Genomic DNA, 19,888 nt, shown 5'->3' on the forward strand with positions numbered 1-19,888 from the left:
AAAGTACAGAGAGATCCTTGATGAAAACCTGCTCCAGAGCGCTGAAGACCTCAGACCGGGACGAAGGTTCACCTTCCCGCAGGACAACGACCCCAAGCACACAGCCAAGACAATGCAGGGGTGACTTCGGGACAAGTCTCTGAATGTTCTTGAGTGACCCAGCCAAAGCCCGGACTTAAACCCGATCCAACATCTCTGGGGAGACCTGAAAATAGCTGTACAGCATCGCTCCCCATCCAACTTGACAGAGCTGAGAGGATCTCCAGAGAAGAATGGGAGAAACTCCCAAAATACAGGCATGCCAAGCTTGTAGCGTCATACCCAAGAAGACTCGAGGCTGTAATCGCTACCAAATGTGCTTCAACAAAGTACTGAGTAAAGGGTCTGAATACTTAAGTAAATGTGATATTTCAGTTTTGTATATTATTTTTTGCAAAAAAATCTAAAAAAAAACGTTTTTTGCTTTGTCATTATGGGGTGTTGTGTGTTCATTGATCAGGGAAAAAAACTATTTAATCAATTTTAGAATAAGGCTGTAACGTAAAAAAAATGTGGTAAAAGTCAAGGGGTTTGAATACTTCTGAATGCACTGTACATATTGATAAATCTGCACACCTGAACATGTGTATAGCATGGATGGAAAATGTTAGGACAAAAGCCGTAATCAGCTAACCACTTGGGACCATTAGCACCTGTTAGTGTGACTGACATGGAGCTAGCAAATCCTTCTCCTCTGCCAGCCTACACTTACCATGACCCTTACCCTGACCCTTACCCTTACCCTGACCCTTACCATGACCCTTACCCTGACCCTGACCCTGACCCTGACTCTTACCCTGACCCTTACCCTGACCCTTACCCTGACCCTGACCCTGACCCTTACCATGACGCTTACCCTGACCCTTACCCTGACCCTTACCCTGACCCTGACCCTGACCCTGCTCACCAATCTGATGAAAAGGAAAGCATGTCAGGTGAAACAGGAGCTGGTGGATAGAATTAAGAGAGAGGGCTACGCTCTTAGAAAAAAAGGTGCCATCTAGAACCCTTTGAAGAACCCTTTTTAGTTCCAGGTAGAACCCTTTTGGTTCCATATAGAACCCTTTTTAGTTCCAGGTAGAACCCTTTTGGTTCCATATAGAACCCTTTTTAGTTCCAGGTAGAACCCGTTTGGTTCCATGTAGAACCCTTTTTAGTTCCAGGTAGAACCCTTTTGGTTCCACGTAGAACTCTTTTTAGTTCCAGGTAGAACCCCTTTGGTTCCATGTAGAACCCTTTCCACAGAGGATTTTAGATGGAACTCAAAAGGGTTCTACCTGGAACCCCTCAAAATATCCTCCCACTGCCTTTTTTTCTAAGAGTGTAGAGAGTGTGGTGTCACGTTCACTCCCTCTCTTGCACAAAAATATTTACACAACCATTGACTGGTGTCTCCACTAAGGTTCTGTTAACATTTTTTGTGCAGTCAAGTTCATCAGAAATTATCTGTTGTATTAGCTATAACCATTGTGTCAAATGTGTTGTACATCAGTTGTAGAATTTGAGTGTGTATGGGGCCTCTGTTTGTGTTCCAGTTAAAGGCTCCTCCAGCAGTGCCCAGGAGGGAACCTCCAAAATGGAGGGAGAGACAGCTGGTCCCCCCTGAGCCCAGTCCTCCAGATAAGAAGGCAGTCTATCGTTCCTTCTGAACGGAGAGAAAGACTGTTACACTGGTTATATTTTTCATCATTCTCTTACCCCCCTCAAGTGGTGTAGGAGAATACTGCGTTCCCACATTCACACTCACAACATGATATTCATTTGAATCACTGAATGTCTGTTTTCTCCTGTTGTGCATGTAACTAAGCATTCCTCTTAAGCATGTGTTTATTTCTGCGTCCCTCAGTTATTCCTTTATCATGATGATACATGTTCAGAGCATGTATCACCGTCCTCCCTGCGTGTTTCCTCCAGGTATCTGTCCTATACCTTGTCTTTGACACCAAGAAGCCGGCCATGACATCGAAGGTAGAACTCTCATTGACAAGTCAAAGCCGACAACACTTTGTTTTACACTACAGTACGTAATTTGAAGGATTGGCTTGTCTTGGTTTCGATTTTACAGTCGGAGTACCTGCAGCACCTGATGGCTGATTATGTGAGGAGCAGGATGCAGTTGACCCTCAATGGTAGAGTAGGTCTTCTCAAGATCTTCTCTTCTGTTCTCTCTTCTCTTCTCTTCTGCTCTCTTCTCTTCTTCTGTTCTCCTCTCTTCTCCTCTCCTCTCCTCTCATCTCCTCTCTTCTCCTCTCATCTCCTCTCTTCTCCTCTCATCTCCTCTCTTCTCATCTCCTCTCTTCTTCTCTCTTTTCCTCTCTTCTTCTCTCTTTTCCTCTCTTCTTCTCTCTTTTCCTCTCTTCCTCTTTTTTTTGCTTCTCTTCTCTGCCTTCAATACTTCTCTCTGTAACACCACATACCTGCCTCTCATTACTAATCTGTATCCATCCATCCCATCTTGTCCATGTTGCACTGTAGGCTATGACTGGGGTCCTTGCCAGTGCCCCCAGGCCATCCGCCTGCCACACTCACAGCTGCCCCGGGACAACAGAGACGGGGGGCGACTACCCGGCCTGGCTAACCTGCCTGCAGGAGACAAGTCCATCAGAAGGCTCTCCCCAGTCCAGTGTAAGCAGAGAGTGGTAGACAGCATGTTGGTACTGTTAGTGTTAATGTCCCCAGTCCAGTGGAAGTAGAGAGTGGTAGACAGCATGTTGGTACTGTTAGTGTTAATGTCCCCAGTCCAGTGGAAGTAGAGGGTGGTAGACAGCATGTTGGTACTGTTAGTGTTAATGTCCCCAGTCCAGTGGAAGTAGAGAGTGGTAGACAGCATGTTGGTACTGGTACTGTTAGTGTTAATGTCCCCAGTCCAGTGGAAGTAGAGAGTGCTAGACAGCATGTTGGTACTGTTAGTGTTAATGTCCCCAGTCCAGTGGAAGTAGAGAGTGGTAGACAGCATGTTGGTACTGTTAGTGTTAATGTCCCCAGTCCAGTGGAAGTAGAGGGTGGTAGACAGCATGTTGGTACTGTTAGTGTTAATGTCCCCAGTCCAGTGGAAGTAGAGAGTGGTAGACAGCATGTTGTTACTGGTACTGTTAGTGTTAATGTCCCCAGTCCAGTGGAAGTAGAGAGTGGTAGACAGCATGTTGTTACTGGTACTGTTAGTGTTAATGTCCCCAGTCCAGTGGAAGTAGAGAGTGCTAGACAGCATGTTGTTACTGGTACTGTTAGTGTTAATGTCCCCAGTCCAGTGGAAGTAGAGGGTGGTAGACAGCATGTTGGTACTGTTAGTGTTAATGTCCCCAGTCCAGTGGAAGTAGAGGGTGGTAGACAGCATGTTGTTACTGGTACTGTTAGTGTTAATGTCCCCAGTCCAGTGGAAGTAGAGAGTGGTAGACAGCATGTTGGTACTGTTAGTGTTAATGTCCCCAGTCCAGTGGAAGTAGAGGGTGGTAGACAGCATGTTGGTACTGGTACTGTTAGTGTTAATGTCCCCAGTCCAGTGGAAGTAGAGAGTGGTAGACAGCATGTTGGTACTGTTAGTGTTAATGTCCCCAGTCCAGTGGAAGTAGAGAGTGGTAGACAGCATGTTGGTACTGTTAGTGTTAATGTCCCCAGTCCAGTGGAAGTAGAGGGTGGTAGACAGCATGTTGGTACTGTTAGTGTTAATGTCCCCAGTCCAGTGGAAGTAGAGAGTGGTAGACAGCATGTTGGTACTGTTAGTGTTAATGTCCCCAGTACAGTGGAAGTAGAGAGTGGTAGACAGCATGTTGGTACTGGTACTGTTAGTGTTAATGTCCCCAGTCCAGTGGAAGTAGAGGGTGGTAGACAGCATGTTGTTACTGGTACTGTTAGTGTTAATGTCCCCAGTCCAGTGGAAGTAGAGGGTGGTAGACAGCATGTTGTTACTGGTACTGTTAGTGTTAATGTCCCCAGTCCAGTGGAAGTAGAGAGTGGTAGACAGCATGTTGGTACTGTTAGTGTTAATGTCCCCAGTCCAGTGGAAGTAGAGAGTGGTAGACAGCATGTTGGTACTGTTAGTGTTAATGTCCCCAGTCCAGTGGAAGTAGAGGGTGGTAGACAGCATGTTGGTACTGTTAGTGTTAATGTCCCCAGTCCAGTGGAAGTAGAGAGTGGTAGACAGCATGTTGGTACTGTTAGTGTTAATGTCCCCAGTCCAGTGGAAGTAGAGAGTGGTAGACAGCATGTTGGTACTGTTAGTGTTAATGTCCCCAGTCCAGTGTAAGTAGAGGGTGGTAGACAGCATGTTGGTACTGTTAGTGTTAATGTCCCCAGTCCAGTGGAAGTAGAGAGTGGTAGACAGCATGTTGGTACTGTTAGTGTTAATGTCCCCAGTCCAGTGGAAGTAGAGGGTGGTAGACAGCATGTTGGTACTGTTAGTGTTAATGTCCCCAGTCCAGTGGAAGTAGAGAGTGGTAGACAGCATGTTGTTACTGGTACTGTTAGTGTTAATGTCCCCAGTCCAGTGGAAGTAGAGAGTGGTAGACAGCATGTTGGTACTGTTAGTGTTAATGTCCCCAGTCCAGTGGAAGTAGAGAGTGGTAGACAGCATGTTGGTACTGTTAGTGTTAATGTCCCCAGTCCAGTGTAAGTAGAGGGTGGTAGACAGCATGTTGGTACTGTTAGTGTTAATGTCCCCAGTCCAGTGGAAGTAGAGAGTGGTAGACAGCATGTTGGTACTGTTAGTGTTAATGTCCCCAGTCCAGTGGAAGTAGAGAGTGGTAGACAGCATGTTGTTACTGGTACTGTTAGTGTTAATGTCCCCAGTCCAGTGGAAGTAGAGAGTGGTAGACAGCATGTTGGTACTGTTAGTGTTAATGTCCCCAGTCCAGTGGAAGTAGAGAGTGGTAGATGGAACTGTTACAGCCATTGAATCAAAATGACTAGAAAGGGCATTGCAATTGAATTCGAAGCGTACCAGTCAAATTGCCATTGTCTGAGATGTTGTTGTCGTTTTTAGGAATTGTCATTTCTGCTCTCTTTGACATACTGTATGTGAAAAGCATTCTATTTCTTCTAAATTCATATCTCTCTCTCAACAGGGAGAGGATCCACATCCTACACTGCCCCATCCAGCCTGCAACTCCCACCCAACAGGTAAAGACACATAGTTACCCACTGATATACATAAATATGGATTCGTAGATGCACAAATGGTGACGTACCTACAGTAAACTTACAATAGTAGACATTATAGATGTGTGTGTGTGTGTGTGTGTGTGTGTGTGTGTGTGTGTGTGTGTGTGTGTGTGTGTGTGTGTGTGTGTGTGTGTGTGTGTATGTGTAGTCAGGGGAAGTGCAGCACAGCTCAGGGACACCAGTGTAAGTGCCGGCTGTGGTACGGTCTAGGTCTGAAGGAGGACAGAGCTGGGAGGACAACAACAGGACTCAGGAAGACCAAGGATATCAGTGACAGCCACTAGAAAATACATGGCCTTTATTCTCCACAGACAGACCTCACACAGTAACCCTAGCTCTACCTGTCCAAGATCACTCATTAAACGTGCTGTCATTTGTGTGTTGTAATCATGTTTACAAGCTTTATCTGTTGTTGTCTTGTTTAATTTCACCCAGTTTAGTATCTTAAAGGATTACCTCAAATAGACAGTCAAATATCCACCAACAAACGCCTGTTTGATATGTTACTCCTCTCACATTAAGATACTCTTAGAGTACTCTAGTACAATACACTCTCCAAGAGTCAGTCGTACAAAGAGGTAAACCTACAGTTGGACAGACACCAGATTGTCCCCATAGTCCTAACAAAAACGGCTAACACAACAAAGGCTGTTATCCGTACACACATTGTCACACAAGATAAAACATAGATGGCGGTTGTCCAAGGTGAGTGAAGAGTTAGGAGGTACAGGTACATTACAGGAGGCTGAGGATGAAACAAACTGACATTTATTAACACAGCTGTACACATTTCATCAACAGTATATTCACTACCATGTTGTGACATGCAGGGTTGGGGTCAATTCCATTTCAATTGAGGAAATAAGCATGAAAATCCGATTCCAATTCTCCCTTTGTTTTTCACTTAATTTTACTTCCTGAATATTTCCTAAATTAAAATTGAATTGATCCCAACCCTGGTGACATGCCAAACCATTTTTCCTTAGGATGGATGTATTGAATCTCTGTTCGTAGATTCCCTCCACTGCCTCCGGTTCCTGTAAGGGAGTTTGTCTCTGAGCCCGAGGAGCTACCCAGCATGTCAGCAGGGATGGAATGGCTGTTTCTGCGACCACCCTGCCCCATATTCACCCACCTGGGGACCGACTCAGACTCAGGAGCCTGTTTCCAAAGGTGAGTGGCATTTCATTAGCCTGATCCCAGATCTGTTTGTGTTCCAAAAGTAACTTCAGCATACAAAACAACTGACTCAAACGAAAAGTTTAAATTGATTAATCAAATTAATGTAATGAAATTTCAATCAAATTCCTGTCTGAACACAACAGAATTTTAATTCCAGTTTACAATATATAAATAGTCAGTACAGAATACTGTTAGTGCCTGACAATTGTCACGCCCTGACCTGAGAGAGCCTTTTCTATGTCTCTATTTAGGTTGGTCAAGGTGTGATTTGGGTGGGCATTCTATGTCCTTTTTTCTATGCTTTGTATTTCTTTGTTTTGGCCTGGTGTGGCTCTCAATCAGGGACAGCTGTACATCGTTGTCGCTGATTGGGAGTCATACTTAGGCAGCCTGTTTTCCTTTGGGGTTTGTGGGTAGTTAATATCTGTTTAGTGTGTTAGGATACCTGACAGGACTGTTTGGCTGTCATTTGTTTTTTCTTTGTGAAGTGTCTTTTTCATCCAAAATAAAAGATGAACAAATTCCACGCTGCACCTTGGTCCTCTTCTTCCAAAGACAGTCGTTACAACAATAAAACAAGTTTAACATTAAAACAATAAAATGTTACCCCCTTTTTATCCTATATACAGCACATGTCATTCTGATCCGGCAAGAATGAAACACAAAAAGAAGAAGCGGAAAGTAACTGAAGAAATTAAAAGAAACAGATCGGTACATCATCAACACAACAAGACCACATCAGGAACCTCACCGATGAATGTGAGCTAATGTACTGCATTGCAATGTAATACTATGTACTGTATCAATATTCATATTCAGACCGTATGAAGTTATTTTAATTAAGTGTTAAAAACATCACACAATAATTACAGTTGAAGTTGGAAGTTTACATACACTTAGGTTGAAGTCATTAAAACTAGTTGACTGTGCCTTTAAACAGCTTGGGAAATTACAGAAAATTGTGTTATGGCTTTAGAAGCTTCTGATAGGCTAATTGACATCATTTGAGTCAATTGGAGGTGTACCTGTGGATTTATTTCAAGGCCTACCTTCAAACTCAGTGCCTCTTTGCTTGACATCATGGGAAAATCAAAAGAAATCAGCCAAGACCTCCACAAGTCTGGTTCATCCATGGGAGCAATTTCCAAACTCCTGAAAGTACCACATTCATCTGTACAAACAATAGTACGCAAGTATAAACACCATGGGATCACGCAGCCGTCATACCGCTCAGGAAGGAGACACGTTCTGTCTCCTTGAGATGAATGTACTTTGGTGCGAAAAGTGCAAATCAATCCCAGAACAACAGCAAAGGACCTTGTGAAGATGCTGGAGGATACAGGTACAAAAGTATCTATATCCACAGTAAAACGAGTCCAATATCGATATAACCTGAAAGGCCGCTCAGCAAGGAAGAAGCCACTGCTCCAAAACCGCCATAAAATAAGCCAGTTACGGTTGGTAACTACACATTGGGACAAAGATCGTACTTTTTGGCAAAATGTCCTCTGGTCTGATGAAACAAAAATGGAACTCTTTGGCCATAATGACCATTGTTGTGTTTGGGGGAACAAGGGGAGGCTTGCAAGCCGAAGAACACCATCCCAACCGTGAAGCACGGCAGCATCATGTTGTAGGGGTGCTTTGCTGCAGGAGGGACTGGTGCACTTCACAAAATAGATGGCATCATGAGGCAGGAAAATTATGTGGATATATTGAAGCAACATCTCAAGACATCAGTCAGGTTAAAGCTTGGTAGTAAAGCTTGGTAGCAAATGGGTCTTCCAAATGGACAATGACCTCAAGCATACTTCCAAAGTTGTGGCAAAATGGCTTAAGGACAACAAAGTCAAGGTATTGGAGTGGCCATCACAAAGCCCTGACCTCAATCCCATAGACAATTTGTGGGCAAAACTGAAAAAGTGTGTGCGAGCAAGGAGGCCTACAAACCTGACTCAGTTACACCAGCTCTATCAGGAGGAATGGGCCAAAATTCACCCAACTTATTGTGGGAAGCTTGTGGAAGGCTACCTGAAACATTTGACCGAAGTTAAACAATTTAAAGGCAATACTACCAAATACTAATTGAGTGTATGTAAACTTCTGACCCACTGGGAATGTGATGAAAGAAGTAAAAGCTAAAATAAATCCTTCTCCCTACTCTTATTCTGACATTTCACATTCTTAAAATAAAGTTGTGATCTTCCCTGACAGGGAACTTTTATTAGGATTAAATGTCAGGAATTGTGAACAATGGAGTTTAAATGTATTTGGCTAAGGTGTATGTAAACTTCAACTGTATATGATACCAAGTTTTCTTATTGATCAATTGTTATTACTGGACTACGATATAAAGCTCATGATAGGATTTTCACATACAGTGAAGTAGAAACATACTGTAGACGCAAAGATCCTCTGTTGTCCACAAAAAAAGCACTCAATTCACAAGAGTAGAAAGAAAGGTTTTTAACAAGATTCCCCTACCCCTAAATAGCAACCAGGCTGTTGTCTATTCTCTTGTGACAGATGATACATAAATATACCATACGTTATTTGTGTAGCTGGCCAGCACACACACAATATTTATTTACAGAATATTCCACTGCTTGGTCTATCATTTATTTACCATTATTTTACCAGGTAAGTTGATTGAGAACACATTCTCATTTACAGCAACAACCTGGGGAATAGTTACAGGGGATGAATGATCAAATTGTGAGCTGGGGATGATTAAGTGGCCATGATGGTATGAGGGACAGGTTGGGAATTTATCCAGGACACCAGGGTTAACATCTCTACTCTTACAATATGTGCCATGGGATCTTTAGTGACCACAGAGAGTCAGGACACCTGTTTAACGTCCCCTCCGAAAGACAGCACCCTACACAGGGCAGTGTCACTGCCTTGGGGCATTGGGATATTTTCTTAGACCTGAGGAAAGAGTGCTTCCTACTGGCCCTCCAACACCACTTCCAGAAGCATCTGGTCTCCCATCCAGCGACCAACCAGGACCAACCCTGCTTAGCTTCTGAAGTAAGCCAGCAGTGGTATGCAGGGTGGCATGCTGGTATCCTGAGTACCAGTCAGTTTAGAGAACATTCCACTGCTTGGTTTATCCTGAGTACCAGTCTGTTTAGAGAACATTCCACTGCTTGGTCTTTCCTGGGTACCAGTCTGTTTAGAGAACATTCCACTGCTTGGTCTATCCTGAGTACCAGTCTGTTTAGAGAACATTCCACTGCTTGGTCTATCCTGAGTACCAGTCTGTTTAGAGAACATTCCACTGCTTGGTCTATCCTGAGTACCAGTCAGTTTAGAGAACATTCCACTGCTTGGTCTATCCTGAGTACCAGTCTGTTTAGAGAACATTCCACTGCTTGGTCTATCCTGAGTACCAGTCTGTTTAGAGAACATTCCACTGCTTGGTCTATCCTGAGTACCAGTCTGTTTAGAGAACATTCCACTGCTTGGTCGATCCTGGGTACCAGTCTGTTTAGAGAACATTCCACTGCTTGGTCTATCCTGAGTACCAGTCTGTTTAGAGAACATTCCACTGCTTGGTCTATCCTGGGTACCAGTCTGTTTAGAGAACATTCCACTGCTTGTACTCAGTGTCATATGCCAACAAGTTTAGCGTGACAGGAGTGGTAAGGAGTGGAATGATAGCTAAACAGACTGGTACCCAGACTAGAGATTAGCCTTAGCCCCATGCCAAAGCAAAGCCAGCTCCCCTGGTGGCCAGTGTGTGAGGTCTACATGGTCTCTGTGGTGACGCTGACGACCTGCGGCTGCACTCTGTTCCTGTTGCAGTTAAACAGCCAGGCACCCCTGTAGTGGCGGTTCCTCTCAGACAGCAGCACGTGCAGCACCGTGTTAACACAGGGGTGGAGGTACTGAAGCATGCTGCAGACGAAGTGTAAATCTCCCAGGACTGGCCGTGGCGATGGAGACGTACACACACAGCTCCAAGATGTGCCTAATGAAGAAGTGTCATCAGAATAGTTATTCACTATTTAGGGCCCTATGGGCCCTGGTCAAATGTAGTGCACTATATTGGGAATAAGATGCCATTTAAGAAAAGGATGCAAAAATAATTTCCTAATGGAAAAATGAAGTCATCATCATCATCATCATCATCATCATACCCGTGCAGCCAGAAGACAAGAGAAGGCTCCGGCTGCCAGGAAGACCATGAGGGAGGCTCGCCGCATGCTGTTGGGTGCTAGCTACAGACATAACAGGGCTCTTATGGAGGAAGCAGGCCAGGCGGGTGTAGTTGAAAGCGATCAACAGCATGGGGACAAAGAAGTAGAGAATGTACTGGCTCAGGACCACCTGTTGGATTGTAATGTTTGAGGGTTTTCATTCATTGGGCACCATTTTGTTTTAGAAAATTAAATAACAGTACAATGCAATTTTTTTTATTATACACTGCTCAAAAAAATAAAGGGAACACTTAAACAACACAATGTAACTCCAAGTCAATCACACTTCTGTGAAATCAAACTGTCCACTTAGGAAGCAACACTGATTGACAATAAATTTCACATGCTGTTGTGCAAATGGAATAGACAACAGGTGGAAATTACAGGCAATTAGCAAGACACCCCCAATAAAGGAGTGGTTCTGCAGGTGGGGACCACAGACCACTTCTCAGTTCCAATGCTTCCTGGCTGATGTTTTGGTCACTTTTGAATGCTGGCGGTGCTTTCACTACAGTGGTAGCATGAGACGGAGTCTACAACCCACACAAGTGGCTCAGGTACTGCAGCTCATCCAGGATGGCACATCAATGCGAACTGTGGCAAGAACGTTTGCTGTGTCTGTCAGCGTAGTGTCCAGAGCATGGAGGCGCTACCAGGAGACAGGCCAGTACATCAGGAGACGTGGAGGAGGCCGTAGGAGGGCAACAACCCAGCAGCAGGACCGCTACCTCCGCCTTTGTGCAAGGAGGAGCAGGAGGAGCACTGCCAGAGCCCTACAAAATGACCTCCAGCAGGCCACAAATGTGCATGTGTCTGCTCAAACGGTCAGAAACAGACTCCATGAGGGTGGTATGAGGGCCCGACGTCCACAGGTGGGGGTTGTGCTTACAGCCCAACACCGTGCAGGACGTTTGGCATTTGCCAGAGAACACCAAGATTGGCAAATTCGCCACTGGCGCCCTGTGCTCTTCACAGATGAAAGCAGGTTCACACTGAGCACGTGACAGACGTGACAGAGTCTGGAGACGCCGTGGAGAACGTTCTGCTGCCTGCAACATCCTCCAGCATGACCGGTTTGGCGGTGGGTCAGTCATGGTGTGGGGTGGCATTTCTTTGGGGGGCCGCACAGCCCTCCATGTGCTCGCCAGAGGTAGCCTTACTGCCATTAGGTACCGAGATGAGATCCTCAGACCCCTTGTGAGACCATATGCTGGTGCGGTTGGCCCTGGGTTCCTCCTAATGCAAGACGATGCTAGACCTCATGTGGCTGGAGTGTGTCAGCAGTTCCTGCAAGAGGAAGGCATTGATGCTATGGACTGGCCCGCCCGTTCCCCAGACCTGAATCCAATTGAGCACATCTGGGACTGTAACGGTTGACGTCGGATTTAGACCAAAATGCAGCGGGGAAATGTGCACTCATCTTCTTTATTATAAACGGACAAGAAGGAGAACCAAAACAAACACGTACACAAAGAAAACACAACGACTAATCACAGGCTGGTCAGGCACAAGGCTATACACAGAACAATCTCCCACAAAGTACTCGACAAACACATACCTATATATAGGACTCTCAATCAGAGGCAACTAGAAAACACCTGCCTCCAATTAAGAGTCCAACCCCAATTAACAAAACATAGAAATACAAAAGACTAGACAGAACATAGAAATACACTAACATAGAACAGTGCCCAAAACCCCCCGGAATACATAAATCAAAGACCCTACTAAACAAACCACCACCCCGAACCACATAAAACAAATACCCTCTGCCACGTCCTGACCAAACTACAATAACAAATAACCCCTATACTGGTCAGGACGTGACAGTGACATCATGTCTCGCTCCATCCACCAACGCCACGTTGCACCACAGACTGTCCAGGAGTTGGCGGATGCTTTAGTCCAGGTCTGGGAGGAGATCCCTCAGGAGACCATCCGCCACCTCATCAGGAGCATGCCCAGGCGTTGTAGGGAGGTCATACAGGAAGGTGGAGGCCACACACACTACTGAGCCTCATTTTGACTTGTTTTAAGGACATTACATCAAAGTTGGATCAGCCTGTAGTGTGGTTTTCCACTTTCATTTTGAGTGTGACTCCAAATCCAGACCTCCATGGGTTGATAAATTGGATTTCCATTGATTATTTTTGTGTGATTTTGTTGTCAGCACATTCAACTATGTAAAGAAAAAAGTATTTCATAAGATTATTTCATTCATTCAGATCTAGGATGTGTTTAAGTGTTCCCTTTATTTTTTTGAGCAGTGTATATATATTTTTTTAAACAGACCCGGTTACTACCAGTGACATTCTTTGAAGTAAACATAAGGCCTCTTGTTACTCATTGTGTGCATCTGAAATGGCACTCTATTCCCTATAAACCTGGGGCAGCAGGTAGCCTAGTGGTTACCAATGTTGGGCCAGTAACGGAAAGGTTGCTAGATTGAATCCCCGAGCTGACAAGGTAAAAATCTGTCGTTCTGCCCCTGAACAAGGCAGTTAACCCACTGTTCCTAGGCCGTCATTGTAAATAAGAATTTGTTCTTAACTGACTTGCCTAGTTAAGTAAAGGTTAAATAAAAATGAAGTGGATCAGGTAAAAAGTTGGGCACTATATAACAAATAGGGTACAGTATCAAGCCATTGTTGGTAGTGGTTCTCTTGCATGGTGGACAGATAGATAGTAAAATCAGCCAGACCAAACCCCAAAGCTATCCTTAGTGGCAAAGATCCTGAGAGGCAGACTGATAAAGATGTCTGTTGCCCAGACCAAGACTAACATCAGGACCACCAGGTCCATGGTAGTAGGGGTTGATCATGGCCTGTTGTCATGGACACAGCTCACAGGCTTTAGGGGCTGTTACACCTTGCAGTAGGTGTTTCCCAGCGGCCATGCGTAGCTGAAGAAGAAGAAGAGGTATTGTTAATTCATTGTCACAGGGGAATGGAAGTCCTCAGTGTTTGTGTTTTTGAATCCAGCAACCCTCCAGTATAGTAACTGGCCCACATCCCCATCCCAACCCTCCAGTATAGTAACTGGCCCACATCCCCATCCCAACCCTCCAGTATAGTAACTGGCCCACATCCCCATCCCAACCCTCCAGTATAGTAACTGGCTAACATCCCCATCTCAACCCTCCAGTATAGTAACTGGTTCACATCCCAACCCTCCAGTATAGTAACTGGCTCACATCCCCATCCCTCCAGTATAGTAACTGGCTCACATCCCCATCTCAACCCTCCAGTATAGTAACTGGCTCACATCCCAACCCTCCAGTATAGTAACTGGCTCACATCCCAACTCTCCAGTATAGTAACTGGCTCACATCTCAACCCTCCAGTATAGTAACTGGCTCACATCTCAACCCTCCAGTATAGTAACTGGCTCACATCCCCATCTCAACCCTCCAGTATAGTAACTGGCTCACATCCCCATCTCAACCCTCCAGTATAGTAACTGGCTAACATCCCCATCTCAACCCTCCAGTATAGTAACTGGTTCACATCTCAACCCTCCAGTATAGTAACTGGCACACATCCCCATCCCAACCCTCCAGTATAGTAACTGGCTCACATCCCCATCTCAACCCTCCAGTATAGTAACTGGTTCACATCCCAACCCTCCAGTATAGTAACTGGCTCGCATCCCCATCCCAACCCTCCAGTATAGTAACTGGTTCACATCTCAACCCTCCAGTATAGTAACTGGCTAACATCCCAACCCTCCAGTATAGTAACTGGCACACATCCCCATCCCAACCCTCCAGTATAGTAACTGGCTCACATCCCCATCTCAACCCTCCAGTATAGTAACTGGTTCACATCCCAACCCTCCAGTATAGTAACTGGCTCGCATCCCCATCCCAACCCTCCAGTATAGTAACTGGTTCACATCTCAACCCTCCAGTATAGTAACTGGCTAACATCTCAACCCTCCAGTATAGTAACTGGCTAACATCCCAACCCTCCAGTATAGTAACTGGCTCACATCCCCATCCCAACCCTCCAGTATAGTAACTGGCTCACATCCCCATCTCAACCCTCCAGTATAGTAACTGGTTCACATCCCAACCCTCCAGTATAGTAACTGGCTAACATCTCAATCCTCCAGTATAGTAACTGGCTAACATCTCAACCCTCCAGTATAGTAACTGGCTAACATCTCAACCCTCCAGTATAGTAACTGGCTAACATCTCAACCCTCCAGTATAGTAACTGGCTAACATCTCAACCCTCCAGTATAGTAACTGGCTAACATCTCAACCCTCCAGTATAGTAACTGGCTAACATCTCAACCCTCCAGTATAGTAACTGGCTAACATCTCAACCCTCCAGTATAGTAACTGGCTAACATCTCAACCCTCCAGTATAGTAACTGGCTAACATCTCAACCCTCCAGTATAGTAACTGGCTAACATCTCAACCCTCCAGTATAGTAACTGGCTAACATCTCAACCCTCCAGTATAGTAACTGGCTAACATCTCAACCCTCCAGTATAGTAACTGGCTAACATCTCAACCCTCCAGTATAGTAACTGGCTAACATCTCAACCCTCCAGTATAGTAACTGGCTAACATCTCAACCCTCCAGTATAGTAACTGGCTAACATCTCAACCCTCCAGTATAGTAACTGGCTAACATCTCAACCCTCCAGTATAGTAACTGGCTAACATCTCAACCCTCCAGTATAGTAACTGGCTAACATCTCAACCCTCCAGTATAGTAACTGGCTAACATCTCAACCCTCCAGTATTGTAACTGGCTAACATCTCAACCCTCCAGTATTGTAACTGGCTAACATCTCAACCCTCCAGTATAGTAACTGGCTAACATCTCAACCCTCCAGTATAGTAACTGGCTAACATCCCAACCCTCCAGTATAGTAACTGGCTAACATCCCAACCCTCCAGTATAGTAACTGGCTAACATCCCAACTCTCCAGTATAGTAACTGGCTAACATCTCAATCCTCCAGTATAGTAACTGGCTAACATCTCAACCCTCCAGTATAGTAACTGGCTAACATCCCAACCATCCAGTATAGTAACTGGCTAACATCCCAACCATCCAGTATAGTAACTGGCTAACATCCCAACCATCCAGTATAGTAACTGGCTAACATCTCAACCCTCCAGTATAGTAACTGGCTAACATCTCAACCCTCCAGTATAGTAACTGGCTAACATCTCAACCCTCCAGTATCGTAACTGGCTAACATCTCAACCCTCCAGTATAGTAACTGGCTAACATCTCAACCCTCCAGTATAGTAACTGGCTAACATCTCAACCCTCCAGTATAGTAACTGGCTAACATCTCAACCCTCCAGTATAGTAACTGGCTAACATCTCAACCCTCCAGTATAGTAACTGGCTAACATCTCAACCCTCCAGTATAGTAACTGGCTAACATCTCAACCCTCCAGTATAGTAACTGGCTAACATCCCAACCCTCCAGTATAGTAACTGGCTAACATCTCAACCCTCCAGTATAGTAACTGGCTAACATCTCAACCCTCCAGTATAGTAACTGGCTAACATCTCAACCCTCCAGTATTGTAACTGGCTAACATCCCAACCCTCCAGTATTGTAACTGGCTCACATCCCCCATGTCAACAGTTTTTTATGTTTTTTTTTTCCTGGATTCAAACTGGCAACCCTGAGGTTGTTGGCCCACCAGAATTTTTCAGTCAGACCTGGGATTCGAACCGGCAACCTACCTGACTGCAGGGTGAAGGGGATGAGCAGCAAGGTGAGGAGGTCTGCCAGAGTCATGCTCTCTGACCTCTAACAGCCAGAAGCATACCACCCTGCATCCCACTTCTGGCTTTCCTCTGAAGCTACGCAGGGTTGGTCCTGGATGGGAGACCAGATGCTGCTGGAAGTAGTGTTGGAGGGCCAGTAGGAGGCACTCTTTCCTCTTGTCTAAAAAAATAGCACCCTTTGTAGGGTGCTGTCTTTTCGGAAGGGATGTTAAATGGGTGTCCTGACTCTCTGTGGTCACTGAAGATCCCATGGCACTCACTGTAAGAGTAGGGGTGTTAATCCTGGTGCCCTGACTTTTTTGATTTTCAATTTTATTTCACCTTTATTTAACCAGGTAGGCTAGTTGAGAACAAGTTGTCATTTACAACTGCGACCTGGCCAAGATAAAACAAAGCAGTGCGAAGGAAACAACAACACAGAGTTACACATGGAATAAACAAGCGTACAGTCAATAACACAATAGAAAAAAAAGTATATATACAGTGTGTGCAAATGGCATGAGGAGGTATGGCAATAAATAGGCCATAGTAACAAAGTAATTACAATTTAGCAGATGAGCAGATGATGGTGTAAGTAGTGATACTGGTGTGCAAAAGAGCAGCAAAGTAAATAAAAACAATATGGGGATGAGGTAGGTAGTTTGGGTGGGTTATTTACAGATGGACTATGTACAGCTGCAGCGATCGGTTAGCTGCTCAGATAGCTGATGTTTAAAGTTAGGGATGGAAATGTAAGTCTCAAGCTTAAGCGATTTTTGCAATTCTTTCCAGTCACTGGCAGCAGAGAACTGGAAGGAAAGGCGGCCAAAGGAGATGTTGGCTTTGGGGATGACTAGTGAGATATACCTGTTGGAGCGCGTGCTACGGGTGCCAAGTGAGCTGAGATAAGGCGAAGCTTTATCTAGCATAGACTTATAGATGACCTGGAGCCAGTGGGTCTGGCGACGAATATGTAGCGAGGGCCAGCCGACTAGAGCATACAGGTCGCAGTGGTGGGTGGTATAAGGCGCTTTGGTAACAAAACGGATGGCACTGTGATAGACTGCATCCAATTTGCTGAGTAGAGAATTGGAAGCTATTTTGTAGATGACATCGTCGAGGATCGGTAAGATAGATAGGAAGTTTTACTAGGGTAAGTTTGGCGGCGTGAGTGAAGGAGGCTTTGTTGCGAAATAGAAAGTCGATTCTAGATTTGATTTTGGATTGGAGATGTTTGATATGAGTCTGAAAGGAGAGTTTACAGTCTAGCCAGACACCTAGGTATTTGTAGTTGTCCACGTATTCTAGGTCAGAACCGTCCAGAGTAGTGATGCTAGTCGGGCGGGCGGGAGCGGGCAGCGAACGGTTGAAAAGCATGCATTTGGTTTTGCTAGCGTTTAAGAGCAGTTGGAGGCCACAGAAGGAGTGTTGTATGGCATTGAAGCTCGTTTGGAGGTGTCCAAAGACTAAATTCCCAATTTGTCCATCATGGCCACCTAATCATCCCCAGCTTCCAATTGGCTCATTCACCCCCCCCTCCCCTTTAACTGTTCCCCAGGTCGTGTCTGTAAATGAGAAGTTCTTCTCAGTCATGTTACCTGGTAAAATAAGGGATAAATAACCTGCCTGAGTGCATTGTGAAGGGGATGAGCAGCATGCTGAGGAAGTCTGCCAAGGCCATGCTGAGCAGCACGATCTCCAGCTGGTTCTTCCTCGGGGTGTTTTACTTGGCAAAAAGAGAGAACACCATCAGGTTGGCATAGAAACCGATGCCCAGGATCACCCCGCAGCTACGGGAGAAGATCAGGGAAGTGTCACGACTGTCTTCTGACGATATTGCGAAATCGTCATCTGAAAGGTAGACCAATACGCAGCGGATGTCGTGTTCATTTTTGAATTTCATTAATTGCTCACGTGAACACTATACAAAAAATAATAAACAATGACAGTGCAACAGTTTTGCAGGCTATCCTAACGCAGTGCAAAAGCAATCTCCCACAAATCCCAAACACAAACACACCCTAATATATGGGACTCTCAATCAAAGGCAAAGAGAAAACACCTGCCTTCAATTGAGAGTCCCAACCCCAATTAATCAAACATAGAAACACAGACTACCTAGACTAGACATAGAATTACCTAAACATAGATCATAACCCAAAAACCCGGAAATACTAAATCAAACGCCCTTTTCCCAAAACACCACCCTGAACCACATAAAACAAATACCCTCTGCCACGTCCTGACCAAACTACAATACCAATTAACCCTTATACTGGCCAGGACGTGACAGGAAGACATGTTGGGGACAGCCTGTTGTGAGATACAGGGAAGGCTTAGTTAATGTTTGGGATAATTCCATTTCACCCTGCAAAAGCAGGCCTCTTTTTTGGTGAAGACGAAATACACTTTATATACTTGGAACATAATTAGCTTGATTTAGGTTTTATAACCACAATTACTGAAAAAAACGGACTAAATCACTATTATTATAGTATTTAAAACTACATTGACATGTTCTGTTTCTGAAATAATAGTTTGGATGACTCTGTTCTGCTCTTGTGGTGTACTCACCACACTGTTAGTTTATTGAGTGAAGTTCATGTGTACCAAGATAAATTGCAGTTCTCCGACATGGGTGAATTCTGCAGCCATTCCGTGAATTGAGTTTAGAAGGCCCCCATGATGATGAAAATTGTTTAAGAAAACGGTATTGCATGTGAGAATAAAAATGTGATTTGATTTGATCCTTGACTCTCTGTATTAAACTTTGATTGCGGACTATGGAGCAAAGAAAGGTGAACATCACTCACAGGTCAAATTGATTCTGATCCACTGAGTTTAAAGATACAGACGCACACTCCAGTGTTTTGAATTCCACAGAGGTTTACGACTGTATGAATGTATATTTTCAGATTTTTTTGGGGACATTGCCAGTTTCTATGGCAATTACTGTAGGCTATTATAGTGGCTGAATGGCAGTGATAAATTGAGAGATCTTATAACAAGAAGGAAAACACCTACAGTATCACAGACCTCCGACCTTTCATAGAACAAGGATCCTTCCTGTTCTCTTTGTCTGTTCTGTTGTGTGTTCTCTCTCTCCCTCTCTCACTCCCTCCTTCTCTCCCTCTTCTCTCCCTCCCTCTCTTCCTCCTCCCTCCCTCCCTCCCTCTCTCCCTCCTCTCTCCCTCTCTTCCTCCTCCCTCCTCTCTCCCTCCTCTCTCCTCTCTCCCTCTCAGTGAGTGAGTTATTAATGCCGCTGTCCATTCTTACATTGATTTCTTCATAGCTGTGGAGCTCCAATCTTCTGACGGAGTCTTTATCAGGACATTCTACTATGTTTATGACTGTCTCGCTAATGGCCTGAGCCCAAGGCTCTTAGGACAGGATGTAGCTAGTCTACTAACTCTGCTGCCTGGTACTCTCTCTCCTCTCCTCCATTACCAGCAGATCCATGTCTGTGTCCCAAATGGCCCCCTACTTCCTATACAGTGCACTACCTTTGACCTGGGCCCAGCACTATACAAGGAATAGGATGCCATTTGGGATGCAAGCCCA

At 44.9% G+C, this 19,888-nt stretch overlaps 1 protein-coding gene across 3 annotated transcripts in view; it reads left to right on the plus strand.

Moving 5' to 3' along the window:
* LOC106561672 (cytosolic carboxypeptidase 2) overlaps window positions 1–19,888 on the plus strand; it is a 37,337-nt gene that overhangs the window by 13,986 nt on the left and 3,463 nt on the right. The window contains exons 17-23 of one of the 3 annotated variants that reach the window (XR_006757104.1): window positions 1,575–1,667; window positions 1,954–2,007; window positions 2,105–2,168; window positions 2,515–2,664; window positions 5,100–5,154; window positions 5,345–6,369; window positions 7,008–7,136. Coding sequence is in view for 2 of the 3 variants with exons in the window: in XM_014125853.2 (XP_013981328.2) it covers window positions 1,575–1,667; window positions 1,954–2,007; window positions 2,105–2,168; window positions 2,515–2,664; window positions 5,100–5,154; window positions 6,211–6,369; window positions 7,008–7,146 (714 nt within the window). In the remaining variant the exon portion in view is untranslated. Of the gene's footprint in view, window positions 1–1,574; window positions 1,668–1,953; window positions 2,008–2,104; window positions 2,169–2,514; window positions 2,665–5,099; window positions 5,155–5,344; window positions 6,370–7,007; window positions 7,319–19,888 lie in introns of those variants that run through there. The other 2 variants (XM_014125854.2, XM_014125853.2) reach the window with 2 other exon arrangements.

The sequence above is a fragment of the Salmo salar genome, chromosome ssa10, assembly GCF_905237065.1.
Source record: "Salmo salar chromosome ssa10, Ssal_v3.1, whole genome shotgun sequence".
In the NCBI taxonomy this organism is placed as follows: domain Eukaryota; kingdom Metazoa; phylum Chordata; class Actinopteri; order Salmoniformes; family Salmonidae; genus Salmo; species Salmo salar.